The 26,562-nt window shown below is 38.0% G+C and overlaps 1 protein-coding gene across 38 annotated transcripts in view; it reads right to left on the bottom strand.

Moving 5' to 3' along the window:
- Positions 1–26,562, bottom strand: part of LOC117415415 (ankyrin-3-like) — a 271,787-nt gene that overhangs the window by 134,734 nt on the left and 110,491 nt on the right. For 17 of the 38 annotated variants that reach the window (XM_059026471.1, XM_059026454.1, XM_059026463.1 and 14 more), the window contains exon 1: positions 16,934–17,380. The exons of 4 other annotated variants lie outside the window; for them this stretch is intronic. In XM_059026471.1, the coding sequence (XP_058882454.1) occupies positions 16,934–17,038 (105 nt within the window). In that variant the 5' untranslated portion in view covers positions 17,039–17,380. Of the gene's footprint in view, positions 1–16,933; positions 17,383–26,562 lie in introns of those variants that run through there. 17 more of the 38 variants (XM_059026479.1, XM_059026478.1, XM_059026475.1 and 14 more) reach the window with 5 other exon arrangements.

The raw sequence follows: 26,562 nt of genomic DNA on the forward strand, positions 1-26,562 counted from the left end.
CTGAGTTCTTAAGCTTCTTGTGACTTAAAAGGGTCCTGCCATAATTCCAGTAACACTGGTGCTGCTAGCCCATTATACTAGCGGGTGTGTGTGGGACTGCCATTGTAAAATGAAAACAGAGCCCTGACCCACTATTACAGTCTATGAAAAAACTCAATGTTCTTATGACAGTCATACTGTCAGCAGCAAGCCTTTCTATGCCTGTCTATTGACTGGCCAGGTATGTTACAGGCGTGTTTGTATGTGTGTGTTTGGTAATAGACTTTCCCAGGCAGTTTTCAAGACAGGGAATTCTGTGACTATAAAAAACTAGACTGCCACCACGGTCTGCTGTTTACTAAACTATGGAAGAACGTACTAAACAGACACCAAGTCAAGGTATTTTAATTTAAATTGAACGTTTGTGAGACATTACTTCTCCAACAGACTCCATGGAAACAATAATACAGTTATACACTATAAAACCAATCACATACTGTAGATGCTGTCTTAGACACTATTAAATACTATTTCCCAAGTAAACACCTTAAACAAATGTTACAATTCTTCAATCCAACACAAACATCAGTGTATTATTATAATTATTATGCATATTGAAATGTACTATGGTAAATGTGTTAGATACACAAGTCCTTGAAAGCTCGCAGATGGAGTTTTTATGGTTCGTCTAATTCCTTTCTTCTCACCCGATGATTCAAATTTCACAGTACACTAGTCACAAGCTAGGGGATGTGGTGCCTTACGTCACTCCTTACTGTTTCAAAATACATTTTTACTCAATACTAAACAATAACAGATGGCAATAAATAAATAAATAAATAAATAAATAAATAAATAAATAAATAAATAAATAAATCACTGGACACACAAAACAACATGTATAGTTCAGAGGGGAAACATACCCTTAAAATTCCTAAATAAAACAAACAAATTTAAATGTAGCATGCAATGCAGTATCAAATGAAACCCACAAATCTAACCACAGCCGTAGAATAATGAAGCCTGCCAGTCGTACTGATGCTCATAAAAAGAAGATGGAATTGCCATATGTTCTGCAAAAGCCACCATTTTGGAAACCTGAATTTAATCCTGTAATGAATTTAGTCGCAGTGCTCCGTGCTGTTTTGAAAAGATATAGAAGATTGTTGCCTATCAGCCCATTTGAGCTCCGTGCTGTAGGTGTTTCCTCTCATTTTGAGAAAAGGTGATTCCCTTTTATAATTTGTGTTTTTTTTCATGAGCTGTAACAGGATCAAGCCTTGTTTCACTCACAATTGCCAGGCACACTGAGTAGGAAACCGACTCTACAGCCAAAACAACTTTTGGGGGAATAAACACAAACCACAAGATAAACAAGGCTTCCACAGAACGCTAAATTATGGTAGAATGTAGAATATTTTAGTGCAGATGTTTAAAATGGTTGAATATAAACTATACAATTTAAAATTGTCAACTATAAATTGTACCATGGTCTGTTAAAAAAAAAAATCTAATTTGTATGAAATGCCTACTTGGATTTTATAATCCTTGTCATAATATATGCAATATCCAGAACAGTAGCGTACTTAGACATAGGCACCCGGGGCCATAGTAGGCTCTGGCCCTTTTACTGTAAGATCATGTTTCTCAGGAGATTTAAAGCAGCCCCTGAAGAAAGCACTAACAATTCTGCTACCTTTCAAGTCTGACCTGTATTTCAGTAAGACAATAGTGAAGCCCCCCTATACTACTAAAAACAAAACAAAATTAAACGCCTGAAATCACAATGTCATCAGTGATCTCTAGTCAAGAACAACTGACCTGCTTCTTAAACCTTATTCCAGATCCTTATTGTAAAAACGTATTTCCTTTCATAATACATGCATGAATTGGAAGCACAATGAAATGCAAAGCTTAATTCAAAATGTACATTTTTTTTTTTTTTTTTTGGACACAGAAAATAGTGAAAAAATAAAACTGAAAATCAGAATTATGATGCTCTGCCACGGTTTAGATTATTTCCATTGTGACTCAATTTGAACTTTAACGTTTTACAAATATTCACATGATTACACCCACCATATGGACATGCACAGATTTTATTATAACTCTTGATATCCCCACGGCATCAACTGTAACCCCAAACATGTTGTCTGTATATTTATTTTATATATTTATATATTTTTATAATTTATTTTTTATTTTTTGTAATGCATCACATTGGATTCCATGTTGTGAAGAAATAATACAATTTTCCTTTGGCTGTCTTAGACTGACAGTTATAAGATTGAAACAATAATATAGAGTAGCACATGTATTGTACATGCATGTATGTAATTTAAAACATTAAGAAATGGACCCTTGTTTTAAAGCATGGCATTGTTTTCGTTAAGAATGCTTTGCAGAAAGGTTCAATTGGAATGGACGGCCTCTCTGCATTAGCCCTTCCTTTCAAATGACCTTGAGAGCACTCCAAGCAGCCCAGCCCTGCCATTATTCATCTCCAAGCGTGCCGACACAAAGCACTAAATTCAAGAAGAAAATCATTACAGAACACTGGACCAACCACGTTTAAAAAGAAAAAAAAAAAAAAAAAAACGTTGACTAAACAAATTATGTTGTGCCTTCAGTACAACTGTAAAGCAAAATTGTTCTGTTACTGAATTCAATTACCCTTACATTAAAGTTTAAAAATCGCTTAGGGATAACATTGTTTAATAACACCAGTGTACTGCCCTGAAAAAACCTTATTATTAGAAAACCTGTATGAGCAGACCACAGAAATACTAGCAATGGATTTTGGTACAAATAACTATCCTAGCCTTAAAATCTCAAAATTTTCCAATGCGACACTACCACTAGAAATGTAATAAAAAGCTTTGTTTTTATTTGAAAATGAGTCAGCTATGCAGCATTTTTAAGGCAAGGCTACCTCCTATGCAATGTGGTATTTTCTATATTACCAAACATCAAATGATGTTATTGCTCTTTGTGACACACAAGATGTATTGCTCTTTGTGACTTCCCAGCATCAAAGGGACCAGGGGCTCCACATCCTCATTAAGGTGGTCTGGGTCTCAACACTAGCAGGCAGTTCATAATAAGGTGGATCCTGACCACCGATGTCTCAATCATCGCAAAGTCCTTAACAGAACAGACCTACATCGATCTTCCTTTAACAGCAGAACACTGACATTTCCACTTACTGTGTATCAGATACTGTATGAAGAGGTATGTTAGCAGCATACATATCCCCCTGTCACAGCTACAAACACCCAATTACTGTAGGGCTGTCAGTGAAGTGAATGAGTAGACCACGTACTGCAGACACACTATGCCTGTGTATAGTTTTATCAAACCCAGACCAGTGGTTTTTAAAGAACAACTTGATGCAGGTATAACATATTAAAGTTATCTAATATCCTTGTTTTGACACACTTGTATATCATTTTCTGTCTTTTCTGAGTTTTAAAAAGTCATGAATAAAACTAATACAAGTGATATAATGTACACCGTGTGTAACGTGCAACATTGAGCTACGATGGGTAACTTTGCACACCTCTTGTATAACACATGCTCACTACTCTTTCCCCAAAACACACAGTAATATATTACTTACAGTACACCTTATTATATCATTTGTAAAGGAGAGAAAGAACTCATGCATTTCACCCTTGTGTAAAATAATGTCCTCATCAGGTTTCATCACAGAAGCATGAGCAGCTTTCAATAGATAGGCCTATTTAAAAATGACACCTAAATTCAAGTTTGACACCTAAATTCAAAATGTGGTCTCCATGTACCCTGAACGGATCTAAAATACAGCAAGAGGAACTACATGAATCACATTTGTGTGAATCACATTTTCACTGCTAAAACCGCGAGAATATTTGCTTATTGTGAAAAAAATACTGAATACATAAACTGAATAGCTCCTCTCAAAGAAATCACTTAATAAAATTAAATAAGTGTGGGATATATTAAAACATATTTAAAAGCCTAAATAATGTATTTAGTCTGAGTAAAGGGACTGCTTCGGTATGTGCAGCATAGGCACAAAACTCAATTAGTCAGCTAATCCTTGACGTGTTTATAGAGAATCTGAAATGACAGGAATATTTGGGCTTTCCCCAAGGGGTGCAACTCATATTATAATTACATGGTTTTTATTTTTTGTTTCAATAGCATAAGAGTAACATAAGTGACTACTGGGAATTAATATTTTGGAAAAATATTAAGTTTTACACATTTGTATCATATCATACTGAAAATATACTTGCTCACGGTAGCATATTTTCACAGGGAAGCAGCTTTTACAGGCACAGCGGTATGGGTTGGTTTCAAAGGGTTAAAAAAAAGTGTTTCTTCTAGTAAGCTGACAGAAGCAATCTCGCTGACACTTTGGACATAGTCATGACATCCCCCGTGGACAGACCAGAGGAGAATTGATGACTTTTGTGGTAGAGGGTACAAATTAGGTAGAGTATAATCTCCTTTAGAACAGCTCAGCAAAACTCGCCACACAGCTGTGCCATGAATCTTTGATTGCATCAAGCCCCTCCTTTGGCTAGACATGACATTTTACAAGGTAGAGAGTAAAAAAAAAAAAAAATTCACCTGACGTACCACTTTGCCTGCTATTCTGAAGTGCTGGACACACAGGTTTTCTATACATCGGAGGTGTCCTGTGAACTATTTTGTCTGCTGTCCTCCCTTTTATCTTCATGAGAGGAGTAGGAGAGTGCATACAAGAAAGATCTAAACGAATGCCTGAAGTCAGCAAACCACTGACCCTTGACAGCTGTAAAGCACTGATGACTTCAACAAGTAATGTACTAAACAGTGTCGGGCTAAATTCATTATTTCTTCCTGGTTCACCTTCAAATGTCTCCTGTAGAAATTCAATTTCCAGTAATATTACAAGAAGCCTGATCGTTCACCCCTAATTTTTATAGCCTGCACGTGCAGTGAAACTTAATAACCAAGCCATGAAAATAACCTTCCTCTCAAATACCATGACAACTGCCCCTGTGACTCTGGTGAAGATCACTTATCCTCCCACTGAATTGTCTACTTCCTCTGCGCTAGTATATAAGGTCCTCACTTACAGTTCCACATGCAGCACGTTAGTGTGAAGCTCAGATGTGGGAGTCCTGAAAGTGAACAGAAAATGGAAATCTAGAAAACTAAAATACAGCAAAAATATAAACTAAAATAACCTCAGAGAAAGTGATACTTGGTTTGCACCCTCTCAGTAAAGCACCACCATTTACCTCTATTTATCAGTCTAACTGTATTCGTTCTACATTTTTAATGTGTCCAACATACCATAATAAATCACACACCCAAATACTGTCTTAGAAGAAGCTATAGGGCAGCAGTGTGGAGTAGTGGTTAGGGCTCTGGACTCTTGACCGGAGGGTTGTGGGTTCAATCCCAGGTGGGGACACTGCTGCTGTACCCTTAAGCAAGGTATTTTACCTTGATTGCTCCAGTAAAAACCCAACTGTATAAATGGGTAATTGTATTTAAAAATAATGTGATATCTTGTAATAATTGTAAGTTGCCCTGGATAAGGGCATCTGCTAAGAAATAAATAATAATAATAATATGGCTCATTGAAGCTGTCCCAACTGGATAACCAACAATGATATATATATATTTTTTAATTTTTTTATTTCATATGTATGGTCTTTTTTATTTCATATCAACTACATTAAGACTGCCTGACTAAGTGGGAGAAGGTAAATAATGTTTGCATGTTCAAGCCCTATTTATAACCTAATAAAATACACCACAACTAAACAGACAGAGGCCTGAGTTGTATCAGCAAAACCCACGCCTTCTTGTGTGTTACTGCTTACATAACCACCAGGGGACAGATCTGTATAACCAACTGTGGAGCATGTTCTCCTGGTATATCCTGGGTTACCTGGTTATTATTATTAATTTCTTAGCAGACTCCCTTATCCAGGGCAATTGTTACAAGATATCACATTATTTTTAAATACAATTACCCATTTATACAGTTGGGTTTTTACTGGAGCAATCTAGGTAAAGTACCTTGCTGAACGGTACAGCAGCAGTGTCCCCCACCTGGGATTGAACCCACGACCCTCCGGTCAAGAGTACAGAGCCCTAACCACTACTCCATACTGCTGCCTGAAATCTGTAAGGCTGAATGATTGCTGTAGTTAACTTAAGCACTGTTGCAGACCAAGATTCATTGATGGCGATGGCTACTTCAAAGATCACCAACATTCCGGATCTCGATCTAATTGAGCAAGTTTGGGATGAATTTGAACAACGCATTCATCATCATGATGTCTCGGCACCAACTGTGTGAAATACAGGGGTCACCCAGCTGAAAAAACCTGATCCGCCCGTCTTGCAGATGCTACTGTACCTTTAACAATAAGGATTCATTGCACTTCTAGCAGACTAGATCACTTGCGCATTGCTGGGTGAAAAAAAAATAACCTTGGATCCACATGACAGCTGTGTTACATCTTGACACAACATTTAACCAATCAGAGAGTTGAAGGGGCAGGTTTTCTGTGTTAAGCACTTCGAGAGGCTAAAACATTAAAATGACTACTAAAAAAATAACCGATTATTTTCAAAGCAAAAATAGCGACAATGAATGCAGGGTTTTCAAAATAAGCTGGCGATTGGCGCAATCCACCGCCTAATACTATATTTGTGCCAACTACTTTATTATTTTCGGGTATTATCATTCAGTCCATTTTTTTTTTATTATTATTGTACTGTAATGTGATATGTAGTACATAATAGCTATACATATGCACCAAAAAAAAAAGCGTTTTCCTTTTGTTGTGATAAAAATATGTACCCAGGTGCTTGTGAGAGATATTGGGGGTTCATTTATAGAGGCTGTACGCCTTTAAGAAGAAAGGCATGATGGGTTATCAGCTGAACACTTGTCAGCTGACATACAAATTCTTAAGTGCAGAGGTGCTGGATTATTACACTGCAGTTTCATGCAACACTTATGATGGTGACCAAACGTGTGTGAGTATACTGGTTAAAATGAACAGTTGCATTCAAAAAATGAAGAACAAAAAACAAAAATAGACGTGCATTAACAAAATGCCCTGAAAACTTAACATAAAGAAAACAATTTAAATGAAGCAATAAGCTCAATAATTAAATCACAGAGTGCCTAAATAAGCACGGTAATTTACCATAATAAAAAACAGTAATGAAAAAGAAAATAGAACAGAAAAAAGAGCAACCGGATACTGTCAACGAAAGACAACACATTATTCAAATTCTTTGTCATCTTACATATTTAAGGTAAGGCAAGTTTATTTTTCCAATAAAAGTGCTCCCGGCTATAATGTTCTGCCACCCGGCTGTACAGAATTCCTGGGGACAACCCTGAAATATTAATGACAGAATAGACTAACATGCCTCAATATCCATCCAGCACCTCGTGGAGCTACATCATGTCAAGGTTGTGATCAGGGCATAGCTCCTAATAAAGTGGCCAGACATTTCATGCTGTGGACTAAGATACTCTTATTAAACAGTGCAATCCTTGTTCTGCTGCCTTCTATGCACTGAGATGCTACAGTATTTACCTGAGTGGGTGTGAATCATACTTCACTGATGGCAGGTTCACCTACTGTACACTCATGCACCAACAACTGTAGTCTCAAGAAACCAGTACTAACATTTCATTGTGAGCACTGGAGAAGAAAAGAAATTGATGCTACCCTGCTGAGAAAGGTTTGTCCTTAAGCACGGCTTACTGTTATTGTTGTAATTTTTTTTTTTTGTAATAATTCATCAGAAAGCAGCAATTATCTTAAGTGCACTATTCCATTCAATGCAATCCAGTACCAGTGGATAGGTTATAGATTAACTGGCCCTCTACTGTACCACTGCAAGCTACTGTTCATTGAACTGATCATACATCTTAGCGATGAAACATGACAGAAATGTATAAGTCAAGGCCACTAGTAGCATGGAGCTCTTAGTAATGCAGATTGCAGCATTTCTTAATAATGATCCATTGATTAAACACAAAAACAACCATGGAATCACTATACTAGTGTAATAAACAGCTAACAAAGATAATGATGGATGATGTCGTTTTAAAGTCTCCTTGTACACCCAAGTCTACAGGTTTTGTGTATGTGCTTTATAAAAATAAGCGCTTAGTGCACTAACAGTTTCGTCGTGTCTGTCACAGACGTTATGCTGACCTTGGAGTGAGTAAGCCTTGCAGGCCTGTATTATGTCAACATGAGCATTGCTGCTGCAGCTTTAAGAGCTTATTGAAGGGAATCGAGAACTCCACAAGACCCTTGCCAAGAATGGATGCTGTAATTGAAGCAAATGGAAAACGAATTGACAAGCAAATGGACTGAAGCCTCTCGATAATGAAAAACAGCACAGGAAGTTGTAACAATGCGGAGCACATCATAGAGGACGGGAGTTTAAACGTTTAGCATCACATCCTGGTTACTTTTTAAAACTTAGCGCACTCCTGTGGCCTCAAAAGGGCTCTCAAATATTAGTTAAGAGAACTGTGATATTTAAGACCTACACCAAGTTACTCTTTAAAGCCAGTCTGTAACCAGCTATATTCAGCAATATTCAACAATCCTTCTGCTACTATCTGTTCACATGTATTGTGTCTTTGTATACAGATAACATTTTACAAGAAATGTTACATAATTTCAACATGGCCTTGTGAGATAAAAACCTTCAATATGAAATAAATATACAGTCAGCACTCGGATATCCGTTACCCAGATACATGTCAGTCGCGTTTTACCGCCCTTGTATTAAGAATAAAATCAATCCCCAATATATGTATGTAACAAATGAATGCACTTACTCGTCACACGCGATTTCCGACTCTGTCACCCGTTTTCTGATGCAAAGCCCATCTCTTCAATGTTACAATTTACCTTAATATCCGTCACAACCCACGTTTTTTTTTTTTATTCTCTCTAATGCCAAATCAGTCTGTCTTGTGCAGTTACACAGCGCTTCCTCCAGTTTCACATGACGTAAATGCAGCTAAAACAAAGTGAACGAGACAAGCTAGGGTAATGTAACAGTTAATCATTAAACAGTTTTAGATACTGTGATGTACTTTTGTTGCTTTTGTGTATTTTCATTTGCAAGTGAACTGTGACATTAGGGCCTTATCGAGCACTATATTCTGCAATTTTGAATACTGACTTGGGATACTTTTTTTTTTTTAATTCTTTTGGTTTTGTTAAATTGCATTGCCTTTTACGTTTTATGCAGTTCTGTGCATGGATAACATTTAGATGTTATTTTGCTGTTAGGTCGTTAATGGGAAACTTTACATACCACTACAATACCAGATTTAAAAGTATGTACTGTATTACAGTTAATGTGGTGTCGCTTTAGTTTTGGCAAGTGATATTTTCAGAATCATATTGTTCTGAATTAAAATACTACTTCTGTTGAAAATATAGTACTGTACCAACAAAATCAATACAGTACTTTTTTTAAAACACTATCTTCAGATATGTATTTTTTATATTGTATCTTTTTTGTGTTCCCTGAAAAACAGACAAGGGTTGGAACAGGCCAAAATGAAATAATCAGATATGCGTCACATGCATTTTACCATCACTTAAGTCAAAATGTTATAGGGTCAGATATGTGAGTGCTGACTGTAAATATTTTTTAAAGCATATAGATCACAGAACTTTTAATTCAGAACCCTCTGTAGAAAAACTAAAACAATAGTCCCAATAAAAGACCACCTTAGAGTGAATGTTTTTTTGTTTGTTTGTTTGTTTGTTTGTTTGTTTTTCTAGTCGAATACATTTTAAAACTAGACTGTGGTAAATATTTGATTGCAGTCCCCTCTATTGGACTAGATTTAGTTTACACATACATCCTCAAAAACGCAAAATATTTAATTTAAAGGATGTCTTTGATTCCGGCAGAGCTGTTACTAATTACCCAGCTGCAGTGTCTGGTTCATAAATATTCAAGTCATGGGAGACGCACTCCATACTCTTGCCTCCATTTGCCAGCTCGACCACATCATCTAATAGCAGGAAGACTGAAGTACTAGCATAGCAGACCAGAGCTGGCAACTGATTTCTTCATAAAGGTCTACAATAGAGCTACATGGAAAGCTGGTGTGGGGGGCCTTCAGAATGCTTAATGTTAATGTTTACTGGAAGCAAGGCAACATGAGAATCAAGTTAACAAATGACTGCCAGGCATAGGCTATACTGCCTTTGTATTTCACAACTTTATAACACCTGTACTGTATGACTGGTGAACGACAATCTGGCAACTGAAGCTAGGACTGCTCCTGAATTCAAAGAGTACGCGCATTGTACAAACACAATACTTGAGAAATTGTAATAACAGCCACCCGGAATGATTGAAGAGGAACTAAAAGGACAGCAAACAAAAAAGATAATTTGAAGCTAAGGTTTAATATTAGGGCATAAAATATATAAGCAAAACAAAACAAACAAACAAGAAAACATCCATCAGTTACAACAGAAATATAGATCCAAGAGAAGCAGCAATTAATACAAATGTTTGGAGTAATCTTTAAAAATCTAGGCCTCCTTAATCTCCCTTGGGAGAGCATTAACATGAAAAGGGACAGTGGATAAAGGCAGCGCCTCCACTCAGTCCGGGGATGAAAGACCAGTTAAAAACCTGCCAGACTGTTTAAAGTATTGTATCTAAATAAATAATTGAATACATCTTACCTGTATTGAACTTCCTTCAGCTACAAAGGTCTCAAATGTAGTTTTTTTAAAGAAATGCATGTTATAGCAAACATTGTATTACTTTAGGTTAGTTCTCAGTTTCACGCTTCAGTTGAAATAACCAAACAAGTCTAAAACTAACAAAAAAGCAGGGTTTGTAATCAGATAGTTCTGTAGTACTAAATATCATGTTTTAAAAACAAAAATACATGTTTACTATACCATTTGCTATATTCAAAACTGGACATTTGAGACTTCAACAAAGATTTATTTAATCCACTTTAATTTAAAATGCACCAGTCCATTCTTAATTACTCATCAGACTGCCGGTTTCACCTAATGAAAATATCCACACAGTTTATTCAATTGTTCTAGTAGATATAACTTTAGACTAAAAGCTGAAATGCCTATGCAATGTGACACGTATTTGACACTATGCAACTTCATTATACAAAACACCTTTGTCTAAAGCCTGCGGTTTTCTCTCTGCTTCCCTCACTGCAGTCTGTGCCGCTTGTTCAGACAGGAATCCAGCCAGTGCTTTCCATTTTTTCTTTAGAAGCTTAAAAATCTAGGAGGGTATGGAGCAGTCAATCTGTGCAATCGTTACTCACTCATTTTAACAGTGATCATCAAAAATCCTTTCAAAATATGGATCTGCCCCATTGTATCTCTCCACTCAAGGGAGGCTTTGCTGGTTTTCAATAAAACAATGTCAATACACAAGTGTATCATGCAAGCCCAAACACCACACACCGTGGTAAAAGATGAAAATATAATAATTCCACCAGTATAAAATGGCAGCATTCTCAAATGCTGAATGTTTAAGGGGCTACTGCAACATTAATTAAAGTGCAAGACCTAATTTATTGTAATCCCTCCAGTATAGAAATACTGTAATACAGCCCTCCCTTTGCGTAACCTTGAACCTTGGTTTACACTTTACACAAGGGACGCATTAGTCTGATGCCAAGACAAATAGGTTCCTTATTTAGAAAATGAGGACTCTTCTATGACACTGGGGTGTTGTTTAGATGTACAAATAAAACATGCTGTATTCGCCTGTTACCTAACACCTTTGTTAGCTGTTGTTCTGATCGAGAGAGAACCACATTACTGCACTCCACGCTTACACACAGCCATCCATTATTTTAACAGCCGGTTATTACACAGAGTCTGGAACAAAACCAAATAGAAACACTGTCCAGAGCACTGTCACTATGGGCACTGATTCAACTTGACAAGCTTGCAAGGTGTTTAAATTGTTCTGGAGGGATACATGACCATTCTTGTTTCCAGTCTTGGATATGGAAGCACCTACTGACCGAGCAGCTCGCATCAACCCTCTGTCTAAATCTATTTGATCTGCCGTCTTGCCCTTTGTGACTGAAATGGACGGATGCAGCTTTTATATATTACATTACATCAGGGATGCCTTTGAAATAAGAAAGCAATCAGTCATGCAAGGGTTGTTCCACTTCCATAAAAGTACATGTTTTTAGATACATTATAAAATAAATAATTATTTATTTGCCATGCTTACTAACTATTCCAGCAAAAATGTTTCTGCAAATACTCAAGGCAGGGGTAAGTGAGGAGGGGGAGCATATCAGTGTTGCGCAGGCTTCACTGTTCATTGTTTCAGGGCACAGCGCTAATATGCTTCCCCTCACACAATCAGCCTTGATGAGTGTTTTCAGATTAAACAGATAAGAAATGCACTTGAATTTCTGAGATAACATTAATAACCGTATTCTGTTTTTTGCACACCATTGTTGGAGTAATTGAGTGGAAATTGCTATATTCAACAAAAAAGTGGCATATTTGGTGTTTAAATAGATAAAAAAAACAGGCAAAAAAAATGTAAAATGTACAAGATGTAAAGTATCCCTTTAATTAACCATTATGATTTAAATTTGGGATTATTTAGATGCGCTGTAGCCTGTACCCTCATTCTTGTCCCTTGGTCTAAAGCTGTTTTGCAGCAAGTCAGTTGCACTCTCAATTTATCAGCAAGAAATTGGTTCAAGGACGCCAGAGCTCAAGAGAGAACCTTATTTTTGGAAAGCCTGCCTACAGATTCATGGGAACATGTTCAATATTGTCTGGATTATTATTATTATTATTATTATTATTATTATTATTATTATTATTATTATTAATTAATTAATTAATTAATTAATTAAGTAATTAATTAATTAATTAATTAAGTAAGTAAGTAAGTTAACAGATGCCTTTATCCAAATCTACTGGCTTTAGCAGACATACATCCTCATTTCTGTCGGCCTTAATTGAAGAAAAGAGTATTTTTTTTTAACATCTTTTTGTTGGTGATTGGCTTATAGTCAGGAAGTACATCAGTTCATGTCTTGCAGCTGGCATGGCTTAATGTTGACAAACAGGCAGTTATACCAGCAACAGCAATACAATTTAACCTTAACAAGGCCTATAAATATTTACCTGACATTAACATCTGTAATGACACCTTTCTCTGTTCCAGTTTTGGAGCCTTATGTGCTAGTAGTTGATAAACACACTTTTTAAAGCTTCTTTATTTAGCCTACACATTTATTTTTGCTATTTAAATATGAAGAAATATGTACATCTTTATTTCAGATGTAACTACCAGTACAGGAAAATATTACTCCTGTCTTTAATTTAAAAAAAAAAAAACAACTGAGAAACAATGTGAGAATGTGAATATTGTATACTACCAAATGACTCTAAACAAATGAACACTCTTCAGTAAACAATCCTTAAAAAAATCTTTAAACAGTGTTGAAAGTTTTGTGAATAGGGTTCTAGATTTCTCAAACCAATACATGTTTTTCTCCTTCTTAAAAAACAGCAGTTAATTTGATTAAGAATAGAAACCGCTATAGTTGCTCAATAAATCCTGCACAAAACAGAGACGAAATGAAAGCGTGGAGCTAAGTTTACAGTATCATGTTATCAGCAGACACAACTGCAAGTGCATTTAGTGGATCCATTACACTCAGCCCTTGTTTTGTGGCTCAGAGTAACAACTGAAACCCCAGGACTCAAATAAAGATAAAAAACAAAACAACTCGGATTTCTGTCTGTGCGTTGGATAAAAGGCAATAAGATCGAATGCCGAATGACTTGGCAAAACTGTTTTTCGAAGACGGCACTGTCCCAGACTGCAATATGGATTTTGAATGGCTCGTATCGAGCGGGAAACTCAATACACGCATTTTACTACATCTGAAGCAACACCTGGATTCCAGTTCACCCTGCCTCACAAGGCCTGATGGGCTCATCTCGGCACTAAAACAACTTTCATACCTTCTTCTAATGAGCCAAGAATGTACAGGACACCCCTTTTACTGGTGGATAAGCTACAGTATGTGACATGTTAAGGGCTCTATTTTGAGGAATAAAAAAAAAATGACAAAACTTACAAGAAACTTAAACTAAACTAAACTACTGCAGAAAGGAGCAGTTGAATGCGTAGGTTCCTGCTGGTTTTACCCCCTTTTATGCTGTTGCCTTTGCACCTGCTTCATAAATAGGGCCTGTAGCCTCTTACCTCGAGGCCCCTGGTAAGGTTGGTAGTATTAGCAATTTATTTTGAATTTGTACCTGTATGAAATTAGTTCTGGTGGTCTCACAGAATTCCTAGTAGAAAGCTACAGTATATCAATATCAAACGTAAATCATGATTACCTACATCCACCACAGGTACTGTACCCAACATACAGACAGATGGTAAGCTTCCTCCATATTGAACCGGATGCACAGAGTAACTTCTGTGAATTATTTTTATCAAATTCCATTCATCACACTTGGATAATCAGTTACAGAGATATCATTTTTAACACATAATTGTAGGTAAAAACAGATAAGCATCGCCTTGTATTCACAGATTCAACTCTCAATAACATGTGCTAGAGCACGTTTCATCACCACTGGACAAGCAGTTCTTTGGATATATGTAAGGAGTGACATACAGACGTGCGGGTGCCTCGACAATATCCCTGAAGACAGATCATAATATGCATTTGGCCATTTTGGGTCTGTCTCCAGTGAACTATTGCCTGTGTCTAAAAACACCATGCAATTGATTATAATTTAGATAAAATGGCACTGCAGTAGAGTAGGCTTGAGATTGTGAAAGCAAGAGGGCAGAACGGCTTTCTCCCTACAGGTCTGCCCACTTGGGACTATCTCCTGAACAAAGCAACGCTAAATGCATACGGATGCAGTCAAATAGAATACGATTTGGGCTTCCCAACAGTCAATTTGTCATTAGCTACAACAGTGGAGTTAAAATCCCAAAGTTTTTTTTTTGTTGTTCTATTTTTCAATTGCAATGGTGTTATTGCAGTTTTCTCTTTTGAAGTAATACAGTATTTACACAGCCTACTATTAAGAACATTTATTATTGTTTTTTTCTTCAATAAAATAAAAAACGGATTAAGACAACACACGTTGCATTTGAGGCCTTGTTTACTTTCTTATGAACTACAAAAATGCCCAAGCAAGAGTTTAAAAAAATATTATTTTTTTGTTTTAGTACATTTTTATTTAACAAAAGGTTTTAAAAAAGACAACTACAGTCACAAAACTGGGAAAAAAAATATAACAACCCATTGTTTGGTTTGGTGTCTGTGCTTAGCACACTTCAATGGAGCTCAGAAAACCCTGGGTCTTTAAGTCAATTGTGAATCTTAATGGTGATTATCCTTTTTTATGAAGGGATATAAAGATGCAATTATCTAAAGCATGTCCTATATTAGTGCAGAATACATTCTCCCCCACCTGCATTAGGGAGAGGTGGAGTCCTGACAGCAAATCCCATATGCACCCAGATTTAAAACATGAAAGCTTTGGGTGCCCTTTGCACTGAATGTAGCCTTCGCGACTGATGGAGAAGACCTTGGACTGCAGTGAATTCATTTACCACTATACATGTTTAAAAGGGACAGCTGAATGGACGCTGTCAAATTAAATTCAATGTAAATTGTGAAGAAAAAATAAAAATCATACTACAGCCAAGATATTAAGTCAAGTGGAAATCCCTAGACACAATCACAAGATTTGGCTTTTGTTTTCCCAAATGACTGTGGATAACGCAGGTCCTCAGTGTTTAAGTTTAATATTAAACTTGAACCCGATGCATGACAAAGAGCAAGGGCGCAAGAAGGTAAAGCAGAGCCCTGTCTGTCGTACTGACAAAAAAAATGCAGTACCTTCAGTGCAAATCTACATGTCAGTTGATGAGAACATGCCTCACTGCTTGGAGCAAATTATGGTTAAGGGGATTTTAAGAGCGGGGGTAAATATATTGAAAGCCGCAGTGACACTGGGGAACAGATTATTAAACAATTCAATAAGATCAAAGAAATCCACTAATGGGCCACAGCACAATTTTTATTTTATATTTGTAGCACGATCAAATGTACTAAACAATCAAGATGCTTTTTTTTTTAAATGCCAGTTCCTATCTGTGCTTTACATCAAATTCTCATTTACCACCCCTTCCCTAAAGCATCAAAAATTCCTTTTAAACAGAAAACCTGCAGTAATGTTCTATTGTCCTCTTTTTCAAATTCTAGAACGTGGAGGAACCCCATAAGTGAACATTTTAAATATATTTTATTTTTGTACAGAGCCAAAACAAAAAGTGTCACCTAAAATTATAAGGGGTGCAGCTGATTTGAATTCCCCATTGTTGTCAAATCGGCACGAAACAATGCAAATGCAGTTCTCTAACATTCCCCCAATGAAAGACAGTTTCTGTTACGGCTTTATACCTACTGGGCAGAATTTAGTAAATGCTCTCCTTCTGTCCTGTGTTTAATAGAGGGACTCCACATTATCATAGAATTCAAAACCTAAAAGTGTTGTACTAGAGGGCAGCATCTTAGTAAACACTATATCATAAACATATGTTCAGTGCTACATATACTGTCATGGCTGGGAGGCTGATGTGGATGTTAAGTCTAACCTTTCTAGTAAAACACCTCCCTCCATTATTACTGCAGTCCACATTTGTACTATCTTTATACATCTCCATATGAAAACACAATTCACTGAAGGGCAAACACTTGATTCCCCAGCCTAGTAACACAACTACAGTCCTGCATACCCCCAATTGTGCACCCTCTATGTGCATGCTGGAATCCAAATTAAAACAAAGGAATGCATTGGTACAGTACAGCACTGTATCTAAAAGGTACCTTTTTCTTTCGTTCCCGGGTCCGTTTCTTGTTCTTCTTTTTTTCATCTTCTGCATTAACATCAAAATCCCTGTTTTTCTTCAGCTGGGAAGCTGCATGAGCCATAATGAAAAGCTTTAGATATCCGATGAAATGAGGTGACTATGAGGAAGGGGGGGTACACAAAAGGTAAGGATCCTTCTTTTAGGGGAGAGAAGAAGAAGAAGAAGGCGGCTTTGCTTTTCTATATGTCCCACTGCAAGGTAGCCAGAAGAATGGAGCTAGAGGCAAACATCACCTTCACAGGAACTACTCGTTTCTAAGGAGACCACATTTTCCTCTTTAATGATTTCTTCATAGTCATCCAGTCTTTACCTGTTACCACCCAAACAATACTGCCATCCTAATGCATTAAATGTAATGAAAAAGCTGCTCGGACAGAGGAGGCTGTATTATTGCTGTATCCCTAGCCACCAGCTGGAAGTGCCCAAGTGAGCCTAAGGATGGGGGGGGATGCTCCTAATGGTAATGCTGTGCAGATTAGCATTTAAAGGGGGGAGGGAGGATGTGTTCCAGTAATAAACCAATACTGTCATATTTCTGAGGCAGTTTGATTCTGATCCATTCCAATTAAATGCAACCTGCTCTGTCAGGGAGCAGCGCTTCAGCAGAATAAGACCTACGTGGGAATGGAAAATGGAAAATGGTTCTGCTGTGCTTCACTGCTGATGCTGACAGAAATATACAGTAAAATACAAAATCCATCCTATTTTCTCCCATAGATCCCATACACTGCATTGTGTACAAGCAATCTCCACATTGCCCAAGCTGAACACAGTGTCCTTTATGCTGTCTTTTTCAAGGCCTTCACATTTGTTGGTGTGGAGAAGGAGGGGGGATATGAACACAGATAGTCCTATTGTGTTTCAAATATAATTGCTTATTATGGCGCATTACAGTTGAGAGCAGAATATGTTTTCACCCTAAAGTGAAACAGATATCTAATTTATACAAGCATTTCTGGGATCAGTGTATGTATGTATATCTTTTTTTTTTTATTAGAGAAATCAAATCAATGTTACAGCCCATTTGTTCGCTCCCCAGTACGCTAGCTTCAGCATAGCCTTTGTGCCTCAGATCATTTCAATCACCTTACTATATTTTGCCACCTGAGTCCTTGGTGACTGACTGCAGCTTTTGAATATGCATGATGGGTGGTGAAGAAGCCTCAACAGCAGGCCTGCTTCAGCTTTACTGTGTGTGCGCAAGCGTGTGGGTGTGTGTGCATGTGTGTGCGTGTGGACAACACAGGATATTTTAACATGCTGAGCACAAAGCATCAGATTTACTGAGCATCAGCGATACTGGATTCTAAATATTTACATTCCTCAATATTTCGACACAATCCAATGTGTACAGAGATGATCTAAAATAAACATCAGAGCCTTTTTTCAGTGCCCATGAAATTAGTAGTACCCTGGATCAACTTAATAGCCGACAATTTCATTTTCTTTCATTGCTTCTTATTAAAAACCAAATACAGCTGTCTGAAAACTGAAATGTTGTAAATTATCCAGTTTTTCTACTACATCTTTTAAAAAATCTCCAGAAAATAGTTTTTGGTGGTAATATTAAGAAAATGAGTTCTCTAAAATGGTGTCATATATGTTTTTTTTCTAGGGAAACCCCTCAGATGTGAGGGACTGGCTACAGACAGACACAGTCTGCAACCTCCATGAGAACTTCCCCTCCCAGCTCAGCAAGCAAGTGCACCTCATTCGACCTCCTTCAATTGTGTGACGTCCACCGCTGAGATCACCAGACTAATTTCCCTTGTGACCTGTGCCCTAAAAACCAGAGGTGAAAGACACAAGAAGCAAGGGAAATTGCTGCTGCTCTAGGTAGCCCACTCCTAAATCAGGGATTCATAACCATACATCAGTTAGCGACAGTTAAAATACAAATTGAAATACTGTTGCTAGGCACCAACTCATGGCATTGTTGTGGGAGTGATTTTATGGAAACTGTGTGAAACACTGGATGCTATACTGAAAGGATATTAGATGCTAGATTCTGACTCACATTTGTTACATAACTTATTGTAACACACACACATATATATATATATATATATATATATATATATATATATATATATATATATATATATATATATATATACACATTGTGAGAAAGTATATCCCCTGCACCTGGCTATCATTGTAAATTAGAGCCAGATGCAGGGTATTTAAAGGAAGCAGCCAGTCTGTTTGGGGCTGCTGAAGAGTGAAGAGCCCGGGTGGGAGTTGTGTTCAACCGTATAAGAAAAAAAGGTAGTGTTAAACCCGGTGTGGTTTATTTTGTGAAACCTGTGTGATTTATTTTGTTATTTGTCAGGTAAACGGCTTAGCTGTCCTGCGTGTTAGTTTAGGTTTCTGTGTTGTGTTTAGTTTGTTTGTTTGTTTGTTTGTTTGTTTGTTTGTTTATTAAAAATAGCGCGTCAGCGCTTTAAAAATCAATTTCTGTGTCCTGGGTCTGTGCTTTTAAAGGGGTAACGAACCGTGAGTGGTGAAGGTTTGTTACAATATATAATTTTTTATATATATATAAATTTAGTCATTTATTTAGTCGTTGATTTTACCCCAGCTTTCTCCCCAATTTGGAATCGCCAGTTGTATTTTTATTAATCCCAGTTCACCGCTGCAACTCCCCGATGACTCGGGGAACGGCAGCTGACATACCCGTCCTCCAAAACATGTCCCTGCCAAGCCACCTTTTTTCGCACTGCAGATCCACAGCGAAGCCATGAGACCTATATGCCGGAGAACACCACAGATCTGAATGGCTCCACAGCAGATCCGCAGGCGCTCTATCAGCCACAGGGGTCGCTGGTACGTGGTGAGCCGTGGATTGCCCTGCCAACCTAAGCCCTCCCTACCCGGGCGGCACTCGGCCAATTGTGGGAACTCCCGGTCACAGTTGGCAATTACATAGCCTGGATTCGAACCCGCGATCTCCAGGCTATAGGGCGCATCCTGCACTCCATGTGGAGCGCCTTTACTGTATGTGCCACTCAGGAGCCCATAAGATGTTTATAAGATAACCTTCATAAGCCAATCCCAAATTAGTCCTACATTGAGACTTATTCTATATGTCCTTACCAAGTTTCATTAAAATTGTGAACATTTCTGCACACCTCTAACTATGTGTACCTGGTAAACAGTAGTGTGTTTCTGGTGCAGTCAGTAAGGTGGTTAAGCAGAACAAAATTAAGACAAAATTAAAGAGTCAATAATAGGTAAGATAACAGTGTGAAGAGCTCATTGGTAATCCTCAAAGTCTCTTAACTAATGCTTCTATTGCATATAATTCTCATATGAAACCCTTAATGCTCGATTCTAATAAATGTAATGCAATCAAAGTTATGTAAGATGTAATAGGCTTGCACAGTGCTTGTTAAAATAGATCCCTTTGTCAGGTCAGATCAGAAATGTATTCCATGTTCAGGTGCATTTTCTGCATGACTACAGTTAGATTTCAGGTTCAGGTCTTTTCTACAGCTGGCTGTCAGTTAACCTTCAGAGTCTCCTGTTATCACACCCTGCAGCTGACACAGTTCTACAGTGTACTCGTCAAATGAAACAATAACGCCACCCTGGCCTAGTTAAGCAAAGAAATCAGAAGGAGATTTATTATGCATCTCAAACGCCCCTTTAGAATGAAAGGAGACCTGCTTGTTTTATTTTTAAACATCATGTTGAAGTGCACACCAGAACAACAGTCCTCAGTGTCCCCTCTGGGTTGCTGCAAGGTTAAGTCCAGGAGACATACAGTACACAAGCACAATGCTTTTGGCCAGTGTGTGTAAAAGTAAAAGAATGTAAGTTTGACCTAAATATATACATACACATGGACAGACACCTCCGCATATGTCCTCAGGTTATAATAATCTCAGTAACTGCAGTGAAGAATTCGCAAATTTCACAACCGGGTGAGCAGTTCTCCAGCGATATCTATATAAATGTCCTATACAGACAACTCCACTATCCACTATGTGCTGTGCTGTATTTCACACATACATCTAGAGAACGTATCCAATACAGATGGATAAAACTTGGCTAATTTCTAAAATACAATTCTCCATTTCCTCCATTTAAACAAGAATCATTTCTAGGTTGGCACTAGCTTTTTAAACAGGTATGTCAGAAGTGAGAGATTTCCCAATTACACAGAAGCATGTGTAACATATAGATGTATTTTTTTTTTTTGTCAAAACCCTATACATCCAATGCTCGCCTAACCTTTCTGAATTTTTCACCACTCAATACATTGGCTCCTACCGGTCTGCAACAAATCTTTAGCCAAAGCTTTTCGATTGAAGTAAGTGTGAAAAGCACTCTTGTTGATCCATTTATGACTAAAAGCCTTTTCAGAAATATGTAATTAATGTAACATGGACTGAGTCTTTTTTTTAATTTTATTTTTTTTAACTCTAGCTTTAAAGGATGGCTTACAGAGGTTGGATGGATTTTATACAAGCAAATGGAATTTCTGTCCTATTATATGAGCTCCATCTCTGTTGCGAGTTTCAGGGAAAGACTGACAGACTTTGATACACGAATGATACAATGTGTTCCGGAGGCAGGTGTACCCTATCAAATACAACACAATACAGATGTTTCATGAGTAACTGTCTCAGTGACCATGTACCATACTGGAGAACAAATGTCACAGCAGATTTACACCCTTTAATTATTGAGGAATGGTCACATACCATCTGGGGATGCATTTATACAGACCTGTAAACATTGAATTGATATACAGCTGTGCCAGCATTGTGTGCATCAGAGCTGTAGAATATGGTTCTCTTGGCTTTTGTTTTATGTTGCTGATGTACTGTGAACTGAATCGCCCTCCCCCCTCAGCACACCAGAGTGCAATGGGACTCAAAGTTGCCTAGATAAGCAATTTGCATTGACTACAGAAAGTAGTACCGACTCTTAAAGAGTTAAAGCTTCTAATGGGGAGCAGCCAGTCAGCTGACAATGCAGGCAGGCAGGGTGGCTGACACTCACTTGATGACACAGGCATAAGCCACAAAACAGCGTGACATGAATCCTTTGTGCTTTGATCGCCAAAGTCTGATCATATTTGGAATCGCCAGTTGTATTTTTATTAATCCCAGTTCACCGCTGCAACTCCCCGATGACTTGGGGAACGGCAGCTGACCCGTCCTCCAAAACATGTCCCTGCCAAGCCACCTTTTTTCGCACTGCAGATCCACAGCAAAGCCATGAGACCTATAGTGCCGGAGGACAACACTTAAATTAAAAAAAACACAACAGGATGTATTCTATCAGAAATGTTTTTTTTATATATATATATATACACACACAAACAGTACAATGACAACTCAAAGGTTCTGGGATGATGACAGCACAAGATATGAGCAGCTACCGTATACTGGCAGCAAGGTACCACAGTAGTAACATATTTATATTTTGACATGCTGCTCGTTTCACATTGATATAAGCAAACACAAACACACTTTGGAAAGTACCATGGTACCATAGGAGTACCAGTGCTGCTACTGTGTCAGGACCTGGGCAAATATTTGTCCCAAACCCAATGTCTTGCTCTTGCTGGCAATGCAGTGGTCGGCTGATGGTTCTGCTAGAGTCTATAATGGCATCTCAATTGGATTTCTATTCAGGGTACTGACAAATTAAATAATGTTTGTTACAACCTGTAAATGTTGGATTGACTTTAATGTTCAGAAACCTGAAATATTTAAGAGAATAAATGTAATAGCTACCATCCATGGTTTTAAAGTACAATATATTAAGCTGAGACTACACTTTAATTAATATTACAATATATGACAGACTTTTTTAATACTTTGACAGTCATTTATCCTGCTACAACACTGTATGCTCACTTCCTTAAAACAGTCAACAAATATGATACGGTACTTGTGATACACAACAAGGTATAAGTGTGAAACAATATATAATATCAGAAAGTCTCCTCTGACAGAGAAGAGAAAGGTCATACTGCAGTTGGACCGAGTACAAATAGTTTATTAGTTCTTCACTTGTAAAATGAGAGGCATTAGCAAACTTTGAATACAATGCAGTCTGTGGCAGGCTTCCCAGGGCCTACAAAGACAATCTCCCACCATTCCAGGGTGTCGTGTGCATTACGAGAGCCCAAGTGTTCCCCCATTTCAAACCTGCTGGCCATGCGCCAGGAATTGATTTTTAATGGTTCTATTTCACCTCTGCGCGAGGCTACATGCCAGCTGTATACATCTGTAATTGATTATCTAAGTTACTGACATGTGTTGGATGCGTGATATACTGTACACAGAACTGTTTCTACTACAGCTTTTACAAAGCATAAGACTGCACTCCTCGTTTCCTAATGATAAAAAACACAAATATGGAGCACATCGATCTTATGTGTGAAACTGTAAGACTGCGAAGGTAATAGAAGCAAAAAAAAACAAACAAACAATGTACTGACTGTCTGGTTGTAACTGGGCAAAAGCATTCCACTCTGTTATTAAAGACCACTTTAAGATGGCCTGTTTAAGATAAGACATTATATAGATGGGAGGCTATTTTATAATGGAGAATGAAAGGGATACTTTATATATTTGTAATATTTAATGTCTTTGTTTAACATCCTATTCCAATATGTGTGTTCTCTATCATTCTCTATTGCTGTTTCTGCTTTGATCATTATTTAATATTCTAGCAAAAAAATGTCCTTTTTCAACCATTGGGTCTGCTTCTGACTAATAAAAGCTGGTTTTCTGGTTGATGTGGTTTGAAAAATGACCACAAGCAGTGTGCAGCTGGGATTTCGTTTACAGACTCACAGTTGCAGAGGGGGCAGAAATTGCAGACTGTAAAATAATTTTACGAAAATGTAGATGGTGATTATTCCTTTAACATGGAAATTTGTCTCCTTCATTATTTATGAAATAGTATTGATTTTAGACCAAAAATCTATCTCAATCATTAAAGTGCATTTTTTGGTCTCTCTCAGGGAAGTGAAGAGACTGATGCAGGCTCATCTAAGTTTAACATGCCTATGAAATGAAGGAACACAATGTGCTTAGTTGTTGAATGAGCTGCTGAATAGCAGTAAACCCTCACACCTAGAAAGGATGCACTGGTCCTAACTGAAAAAGCATATGCAGATCAGCTCTCAGTTTGAGCATGGACACCCAATAGCGCTGTTCAAGGTAACAAGAAGGTTATCCGGGCTCCCGAGTGGCGCATCCAGTAAAGGCGCTCCGCGCGGAGTGCAGGATGTGCCCTATAGCCTGGAGATCGCAGGTTCGAGTCCAGGCTATGTCACAGCTGACCGTGACCGGGAGTTCCTAGGGGGCGGCGCATAATTGGCTGAGCGCTGCCCGGGTAGGGAGGGCTTAGGTCGGCAGGGGAATCCACGGCTCACCGCGACCCCTATGGCCGATAGGGCGCCTGTGGCTCTGCAGCGGAGCCTCCAGATCTGTGTTGTCCTCCGGCACTATAGGTCTGGTGGCATTGCTGTGGATCTGCAGTGTGAAAAATGACGGCTTGGCAGGAGCACGTTTCGGAGGACGCGTGTTCCAGCCTCCGTTTCCCGAGTCGGCGGGGGGGTTGCGAGCGGTGAGCCGGGGATACAGATAATAATTGGGCATGCTAAATTGGGTGAAAATCGGGGTAAAATAATTGGCGACGACTAAATTTAAAAAAACAAACAAAACAAGAAGGTTATCCATCCTTCAGTGTGAAAGGAGAGCTCTTTATTGGCTTTTCTTTTGTTCAATTGTTTCAGGACTTCTCAAGCTGATGCCACATATTTTAAACAATGTTCAACATGAACACCGTGGTCTTGAGTGATTTTTTTTATTTTTTATGATTGTTTCTAATTTTGCATTTATTCAAATCCAACAACAGAATAACAGGGTGAATTGCACTGTTCCAAATAACATTGCATTGCTAAGCAAATAAAGCTGTTTAATTTAGGTTTAACACTAGAAGGACCAGAGATGTACTCATACCTAGAAGCCCCGCATCAGTCTTTCTGACGGCTGTATTCAAAACACTGTAAGTAGTATAACAGTTAGTTCCTGTGCTACAGTTAGTTCCTGTGCTAACTGTAAAATATATTCTCTCCTTGGTAAATTCTTCTCTGTGCATTCTTGGTAAAGTACCCAGGAGTTGATGGCTGCTAGGTCCAATACATTGTAAAACACCTGAATAGACCACTGTCGGGAGCCAGCTCTCACGGAATACTTCTGTGCCATCTGATGCAAACATCAATTTCATATTTTGTTGCGTTGTAAAACTCCACGGTCTCTGGTAGTTATTTTCACGAGTCCCAATGCTAATTGACTGACCAAAGCAGCGCAGCTGGCAAGCAGGCACCAGCCTTTCAAAAGGCTGATTGAAAAACAATAGACTGTCAGTCATTCACTCAGGCAGAGAGTAGAGACTAATCTAATTACAGCTAAACACATTGTGGACTGGTAAATAAAAACAATAAAGTAGAATACCATTCTGTATAATGAAAATACAGTTGTTTTATGTGTGGCCGTCAATGTGACTGCTCCCAGGGCTTTTAGGTATAATGTAATATATCTCCTTTATTTCTGCACTCCCGCTTCATGCTTTGTGAGAATATTTAATACATACGGACAGAAAGGTACACAAACGCATAGCCCCATATGTGTTACACAACTGCAGAAAATTACATTTTAAAACCAAAAACCGCCAAAATGACCGCTGCGGGGCTTCTAGTGTTAAACATTTTTTTCTTTTCCAAAACATTATACTTAACTTATATAAACAGAACGAACATGAAGTGACGTGCTTATTTCACTCATGAGGATACATATAAACAACCCACTCGACCCTGTCGGGGTACTCAATGTTCATAGTGCATCCTCTATGTTTTATACATATATATACAGTGCACTCCATTTATCAGAATCACATCCATCCTGGATGGTTTGATTCTTATAAGTGGTTGATTCTTAAAAGCGGACCGATATGATTACAATTAGCAAAAGCATGCCTCTGTGCATCAGCAGTTTAAATACAGTATACAAATGGTGCTCAATCACTGAGGACGATACATCAAAACAATCAAAATCAGGACTGCCACTGTATTTAAGCATCTGTGGCTTGCTTTTTTTCAGTTGCGATGCAAATCTCAGTTTTTCACTAAGCGGAGATGCAAAGCTCCGCAACCCCCCGGTCCCTCACCACGCTATGCAATCCCACTCCCTCTACATGCATATCACACAATAACAGTGCTGTACTCAGTATGTATTCAATGAATGTGTATTCACTTTATTAAAACACATTTCCACTAACAGAGAACATAAAAAATACCTGTACAATGCAGTCGCACGGCTTTCTTTTTCCTGCCATGTCGACACACATAAGATGCACGACTTGTTTTTTTTCTACTGGGAGTCGCTGTGGACCAGGGATTATAATGTATACACGCTGCATATGTGCCTAATCACGGGAAATGTGATCAAATTTAAATTCAATTGGTTGTACACATCATTGCACTTGATACAGTATCGTATTACATGCCATCAGTTTGCCCCGAAATTATTATGAGCAGATCGCTTGATTCTTACA

This window comes from Acipenser ruthenus, chromosome 7 (assembly GCF_902713425.1).
Source record: "Acipenser ruthenus chromosome 7, fAciRut3.2 maternal haplotype, whole genome shotgun sequence".
In the NCBI taxonomy this organism is placed as follows: Eukaryota; Metazoa; Chordata; class Actinopteri; order Acipenseriformes; family Acipenseridae; genus Acipenser; species Acipenser ruthenus.